This window comes from Carassius auratus, linkage group LG30F (assembly GCF_003368295.1).
Source record: "Carassius auratus strain Wakin linkage group LG30F, ASM336829v1, whole genome shotgun sequence".
Taxonomy (NCBI): domain Eukaryota; kingdom Metazoa; phylum Chordata; class Actinopteri; order Cypriniformes; family Cyprinidae; genus Carassius; species Carassius auratus.
The window spans coordinates 4,999,369-5,007,264 of record NC_039294.1 but is presented as its reverse complement, the minus strand read 5'-3'; the positions used below and the strand labels follow the sequence as shown (position 1 = coordinate 5,007,264).

General features: G+C 36.9%; 1 protein-coding gene across 1 annotated transcript in view; it reads right to left on the bottom strand.

Annotated features, from left to right (window-relative positions):
• Window positions 1-4,393: 4,393 nt before the first annotated feature.
• nf2a (NF2, moesin-ezrin-radixin like (MERLIN) tumor suppressor a) overlaps window positions 4,394-7,896 on the bottom strand; it is a 33,380-nt gene continuing 29,877 nt past the window's right edge. The window contains exon 18 of the mRNA XM_026240718.1: window positions 4,394-4,781. Within this exon, the coding sequence (XP_026096503.1) occupies window positions 4,731-4,781 (51 nt within the window). The 3' untranslated portion in view covers window positions 4,394-4,730. The remainder of the gene's footprint in view (window positions 4,782-7,896) is intronic.

Sequence of the window (7,896 nt, the reverse complement as noted above, 5' to 3'; positions counted from 1 at the left end):
ATGTTAAAAACACAAGTCAACGAACAAATGCCTCATTGAGGTCTCTGCACATAAAACTGGTAAAGAAAGCATTTATAAAAATAAAATAAAAAATAAAAACACATTTCACCTTTAAAGTCAGGGTATCTTGTGATCAGAAACCAAGCTTGCCCTTAGAGAACAGTCTGGGCAATCAAACTGCATGTTGTGTAATCCAAGTAAGCTGCAATCAAAAAACTATAATAAATCCCCAAGGCAAAACGCCACCATTGATTATCACTGCCTCGGATTTTCTCACCCTCAGTAAAGTTGCTATTCTTCTTTTCACCTTGGTACCACCTACAGATGCAGTTTTATCTTCCAAGGCCCCCATCTGCTGCCCCAAGGACTGATGGGACGCATGGTGACACGGTAACCTCCTAAGGCACATCCCTCTCTCGACCGCGACAGCCTGTCGATATGCCTCGAACCAGCTGTCACTCGTCCAGACATCCAGACATTGTATAGAGGAAGGCCAGAAACTGATGAATGCTGGGGAGTTTGTGTCTCAGGCTGTGATAATGATAATGAGGATTATGGGAAATATGATACATGAAGCAAACAGCTTAGACATCTGCCCAGCTAAATTAAAGTCATTGTCTTGACTGGTAACAAATAATACATATACAGCCATTAGGAAAAAAAAAAAAAACTACAAGAGTTTAAAATACATAAACTGTTCCTATTTCCACAATATTTAGTGCTTTGAGTTTAATGAGCTATTAAACTAATGAATTACTTGTCATACTGAATTCTAATTTACTGACTAATCCTTCATGCTTTAATTGAGATAGTTGCAGCTTTTATGTAACAAATACAAATTGTTAATTTTCAGGCTGATTATATTGATCGTAGCATTCCCTAAGAAGAAGAAAATCCAACCACAATAGATTTCTGTCCTTTCAAACATCCACACACAAAACAATCACATAACACACACACACAAAATAAAAAAAACATCCCAAAAGTTGAACATCCCCACAGTGAAGCTTAACAGTTGGGTTCTGGGAGTAAACGTTTCATTCACTTTCTCCATACAGAAATAGATTTTTAACAATGACACAAAAACCTTTTAAGAAAGATGTACAATGATCTCTGAAGTTAAGTAATAATGTATGCATTTCTAGAAGTCACATAATATTTCAATATTAGTTTTAAAACAGTGGAATTTCTAAAGTTGTTAACATAGAAATGACAACCATCCAGCAAACACCCACTCCCACGAACCTCAGCAAAACCAACATATCTTTCATAATAATGCCCTATACTGTTCGTTCCAAAAGAAAAGGCCTTTAACTATGGTCCTTTTGTCTTTTTCTTAGATTTTGTTTGTGCCCATTTTAATTTACTTTAATTTAATACGGAATATTTTTTTCCAAAAAGATCAAATTAATGCGAAAACCTTTCTGGAACCAAGACTGATGATAAAGTAAGCAGTCGATGTCGTGCTTAATCCTGCATCTTGCTTGTGGCCATAATGCAGGGCTTTTTTTGCCCATTTTATCACCCACCAGGTGAAAAATGTAAATCTGATCACTGAAAAATAGTCACATGATTTGAAATATTAATCATGTTTGTGGCACAGTTGGTGTGGGTAGGGTTGCACACTTTGGGCCCTATTTTATCAATCCAAGCACATGGTCTAAAGTGCTCGGTGCAGGTGCACTCAGGAGATGCCCGAATCCACTCTTGCTAGTTTAATGGCAGGAAAATGGTCAGCACACCTGGGCACATGGTCTAAACGAGTTGTCCCTATTCTCTTAATAAATAATGGGTGTTTTTGGGGCATAACGTTCAATAAACCAATCAGAGTCTCATCTCCCATCTTCTTTAAAAGCCAGTTGCGCTCGTTCCATGGCAGGTTCGCTATTTACATGGCAGAATATCATTTTTTAAAATGTTGGTGTGCTGCTGCATGTCCCTGTGTCTGTAGTAAGCAAACTGTACGTGCATTGTGCACCTGCCTTGAGGCGCATATTACTAAAGGGCTCTTTAAATAAAGAAATAATAATGCTCAAAAATTTAGACCAGGTTTGACTTGGTCTATGGCGCATTCTATTTTTCAGTTCCTCAAAATAGCAATGCGCCAACAATGCACAATGCACTATTTAAACAATGCGGCGGAGGACGGGAAAATGAAAACACAGTCGGGCTGAAACTAGTAAAAACACTTGAACTGTGCCTTGCACCGGATGTATGATAGGGCCCTTAAATGCAATACTAGAGAGATGTTCAAAGAGCTAGGAAGATGTTCAAAGCAAAGTGTGAACTTCAGTAATCCATCCAAAAAAACAAACAAAAATAAAAAACAGGTCCGCCAAAGATTATTTTAGATCATTTCCATTCTTTTATTCCTCAGCACAACATTTTCTAAAATACATTCAAATGTATTAAAACATTGTAAAACATTTCAAACAGAGCAAACAGTTTAAAAAATATATTTCATATGTAATAGTCTTCAAAATAGTGTGATCCCAAATGGTTTTCTTGCCCTAAAATATCCTGTGCTAAACTATCCTCAGAGGAAGTAAACTCTTTTATACTGCAGCAGTTAGGTTTAATACAACCTATATGAATGACCAGACAGCTCCATATTGGACCCCAAAAAATAAACTCCAGAACTAATACGACAGAAGGGTGCAATACCACTGCTTTAGCCAATTATTCTGACACATATTGATCGAGAGAGACAGAGATTTCTGCTGTGCAACTGGAGAGATGAATTTAGGATGCAGTGCAGAGATATACAGTATTGTTCAAAATAATAGCAGTACAATGTGACTAACCAGAATAATCAAGGTTTTTCGTATATTTTTTATTGCTACGTGGCAAACAAGTTACCAGTAGGTTCAGTAGATTCTCAGAAAACAAATGAGACCCAGCATTCATGATATGCACGCTCTTAAGGCTGTGCAATTGGGCAATTAGTTGAATTAGTTGGAAGGGGTGTGTTCAAAAAAATAGCAGTGTGGCATTCAATCACTGAGGTCATCAATTTTGTGAAGAAACAGGTGTGAATCAGGTGGCCCCTATTTAAGGATGAAGCCAACACTTGTTGAACATGCATTTGAAAGCTGAGGAAAATGGGTCGTTCAAGACATTGTTCAGAAGAACAGCGTACTTTGATTAAAAAGTTGATTAGAGAGGGGAAAACCTATAAAGAGGTGCAAAAAATGATAGGCTGTTCAGCTAAAATGATCTCCAATGCCTTAAAATGGAGAGCAAAACCAGAGAGACGTGGAAGAAAACGGAAGACAACCATCAAAATGGATAGAAGAATAACCAGAATGGCAAAGGCTCAGCCAATGATCACCTCCAGGATGATCAAAGACAGTCTGGAGTTACCTGTAAGTACTGTGACAGTTAGAAGACGTCTGTGTGAAGCTAATCTATTTTCAAGAATCCCCCGCAAAGTCCCTCTGTTAAAAAAAAGGCATGTGCAGAAGAGGTTACAATTTGCCAAAGAACACATCAACTGGCCTAAAGAGAAATGGAGGAACATTTTGTGGACTGATGAGAGTAAAATTGTTCTTTTTGGGTCCAAGGGCCACAGGCAGTTTGTGAGACGACCCCCAAACTCTGAATTCAAGCCACAGTACACAGTGAAGACAGTGAAGCATGGAGGTGCAAGCATCATGATATGGGCATGTTTCTCCTACTATGGTGTTGGGCCTATTTATCGCATACCAGGGATCATGGATCAGTTTGCATATGTTAAAATACTTGAAGAGGTCATGTTGCCCTATGCTGAAGAGGACATGCCCTTGAAATGGTTGTTTCAACAAGACAATGACCCAAAACACACTAGTAAACGGGCAAAGTCTTGGTTCCAAACCAACAAAATTAATGTTATGGAGTGGCCAGCCCAATCTCCAGACCTTAATCCAATTGAGAACTTGTGGGGTGATATCAAAAATGCTGTTTCTGAAGCAAAACCAAGAAATGTGAATGAATTGTGGAATGTTGTTAAAGAATCATGGAGTGGAATAACAGCTGAGAGGTGCCACAAGTTGGTTGACTCCATGCCACACAGATGTCAAGCAGTTTTAAAAAACTGTGGTCATACAACTAAATATTAGTTTAGTGATTCACAGGAGTGATCCCAGAAAAAAAAAAATGTTTGTACAAAATAGTTTTGAGTTTGTACAGTCAAAGGTAGACACTGCTATTTTTTTGAACACACCCCTTTCAACTAATTGCCCAATTGCACAGCCTTAAGAGCGTGCATATCATGAATGCTGGGTCTTGTTTGTTTTCTGACAATCTACTGAACCTACTGGTAACTTGTTTGCCACGTAGCAATAAAAAATATACTAAAAACCTTGATTATTCTGGTTAGTCACATTGTACTGCTATTATTTTGAACAATACTGTATGTAGTCAGTGTGTGTACACTGCTTAACCGTAGTGTCTTCATAATTGGATTCTGACCTCCCACTGACAAAAGGATATTGGGACTAAACAACATGTAGTGCATTTCTGTATGTGAATGAGTTTATGTTAGTGTGTGTGCGGTGGTTTAAAAAGCTCTTTTCCCAGTGTAGTTCTGTTTACATGAGGGTTTGGTCCTCTTAATGTAATGTAAACTTTAGCCACATGTACATTCTTCATCCCTAGAATGTGTTAAGATCATACAGGAATGGGTCACAGCCTGTCAGGAATGTGAAAAAAAAACACACACATTCAAACACTAGTCCAGTGTGTCTGGATGGCTATAGTTCCTGGAAGAAGGCCACTCTGGATTTGGTGCTCTGAAGAGTGAGCTGTGGAGACAGATTGAAGATTGAGAGGTATAAACAACTGTGCTCAGCTCCAAACTGATGATTTCATTTATATCAAGTGACAATTGCAGTAACTAAAATACACATATTGCCATTTACATTTTTTGGGGTCAGTAACATAAAAAAAAAAAAAAAAAAAAAAAACATCATTAATTTTATTCAGCAAGAATCAATTAAATTGACGAAAAAAGTGACAGCAAAGACATATGTTACAAACTTAATATACTTCAAAGAAATCCTAATTTATTACAATTTCCCAAAACATAGTATGCAGCACAACTGCTTTAGTGTTGCCAAAAGATTCAAATAAGCATAATAAACATTGCAGATGATTTAAATGTCGAAATTAGCAACAACGCTTAACAATAAAAATGCTTTTAATGACACATTAACATTAAAACACTAAACAATCCATTAATTTTGATTAATATACATTTCTACTTGTACTGATCTTTCAATATTTACATTTAAAATAAAAAAATTCAGAATTAATTTAATCATTGATGAAATGATTATATATATATATATATATATATATATATATATATATATATATATATATATATATATATATATATATATATATATATATATATATATATATATATATATATATACACATACACACACACACACACACACACACACACAATGAACAAATATGTGTTAACCATTAATATTAGTGCATGTATTAATAAATAAACATTGATTATCATATTTTAAAAATAACAAATAATTGTTGTACATTGTTATTTGCCTGATACATTAACTGGCCTTAATGTGAGGAATAAGATATGAAGAAGTTAAATACAGAATAAATTCTACAGGCACCTATAGTTTTTAAATATTTATGCTCATGCCATGAGAAGCACTGGACATGTATGACGGGCAATACCTGGGAGTCATGCAGTATTCATAACGAGAGAGAGAGAGTGAAATAGAGAGAGAGGAGAGGGAGCGTGTGTGTCTCTGATCAACTGTCACTAGTCTGTGTGAACTCACTGACAGTGATGTTAAATGACACTTTAAGACAGAATCCCTCATGAAAAACTGGTGTAAACAAACAAGAAGAGACAGAAGAGAGAAACAGAGATGGGAAAATGATGAAATTAATGCTATATGAAGATGGTACATTTCTGCTTTATTAAAGAATCATTCTGCAAGGATTTAAGGCATGAGGACTCTCACCTTGAAATACCCTGGAATACCAATGTTGTTGTAGTTGACTCTTCAAAAAACCACTATGATATTTTTGATATTATTATGAAAAATAATTATACAATTATTATTATACAAATCTTTACTAAACAGCTGTAATTTTTGATAAAGTCTTAAAGGATCTTTGCTGAAAAGTATTTATTTCTTAATTATTAATTAGTATTAAAACGGTACTGTATTAGTATTGAACGGAAGTGTATACTATGTGAATTTTTTTTAATCCCTCTCCCAAATCCAGTAGCTTCCTAAAAAAACACTTTAAAGGACAGAAAAATACATCAATTTGTTGGGGGTCTCTGCAGGTTAATTGACTTTTAACTTCTACTTATCCATAATTCAGTGCAATTAACAAAGGAGCGCTTGGACACTTGCGTGCTGCCGCTTCGCTGGGGATTTTGATAGATTACCACATACACAACTGAGGGAACAGGTGAGCCTGTCAGTGCATTAAGACATTCTCACTACATCTCTTTCCCTCAGGATATAGCTAGCAGCGGGACGAGCAAGACTATGGAGAAAACACAGCCACAGCCATTAATCATTCCACCAGTATGACCTGGAAAGCCAGTGACCCTTGTCACTTTGCTCCAAGGTCCAGTGCTCAAACTACCTGACCAATGGTGATTTACAACGAGTCGGAGAGTGTCCCTAATGCTTCTAATGCAGGCTCAACATCGGCTAAGAAAACAACAGCTGTCAAAGGGTGTAAAACCACGCTGGATTTCTAGCTGCTGTTAGTGCGAGAGCTGTAACGCCATTCCCTCCCAAGTGTCCGGCTGGATTTGCTCAAGCTCCGCTTCAATTAGACGATCACATCAAGGCAGACTGACTGAACACATGGAGGGCACTCCATCCATCCAAACAACCGATCACAACACAGGAATCAATTAGCGTGCCTCTAATGAGACAATTTCACACGCTGCAGGAAAAGATTCTATGGCTAAAATGGAGCCTTTAATCTACCGTTCCATAAGACTTGATGAAAACGTAGCTGAACCTTTCAGAAAGAAGATGAATAAATTATTTTGGGATTACTGGTACTCAGTAGCATGACTAACCGTATGATTAAGATCATATTCATAGGACCTAGCCCTTCTGAGAAATGGTGCTACAAAACGAAGGCTGCTAAAGAGTTTAGTGAACCTGTACGTCAAATTACAAAATTATACCCATCTCAAACACAACAGACAAATTCAAATCTTACAGGTGCTTCTCAATAAATTACAATGTTGTGGAAAATAATTTCAGTAATTGAACTCAAATTGTGAAACTTGTGTATTAAATAAATTCAATGCACACAGACTGAAGTCTTTGGTTCTTTTAATTGTGATGATTTTGGCTCACATTTAACAAAAACCCCATCATCAAAGAAATTAGAATACTTCATAAGTACACAAGATTTTAAGTGAATTGCTGGCCTTCTGGAAAGTATGTTCATTTACTGTAGATTTACTCAATACCTGGTAGGGGCTCCTTTTACTTTAATTACTGCCTCAGTTCAGCAGGGAGTGGAGGGGATCAGTTTGTGACTCTGCTGAGGTGGTATGGAAGCCCAGGTTTCTTTGACAGTGGCCTTCAGCTCATCTGTATTGTTTGGTCTCTTGTTTCTCATTTTCTTCTTGATAATACCATCAATACTTGACAATTCAGGTCTGGTGAGTTTGCTGGCCAGCCAAGCACACCAACACCATGGTTATTTAACCAACTTTTGGTGATTTTGGCAGTGTGGGTAGGTGCCAAATTCTGCTGGAAAGTGAAATTAGCATCTTCAAAAAGCTGGTCATCGTGCATCAACTTGGGCAATGAGTTTCTCCACCCTTCCTCCAGACTCTAGGAACTTGGTTTCCAAATGAAATACAAAACTTGCTCTCATCTGAAA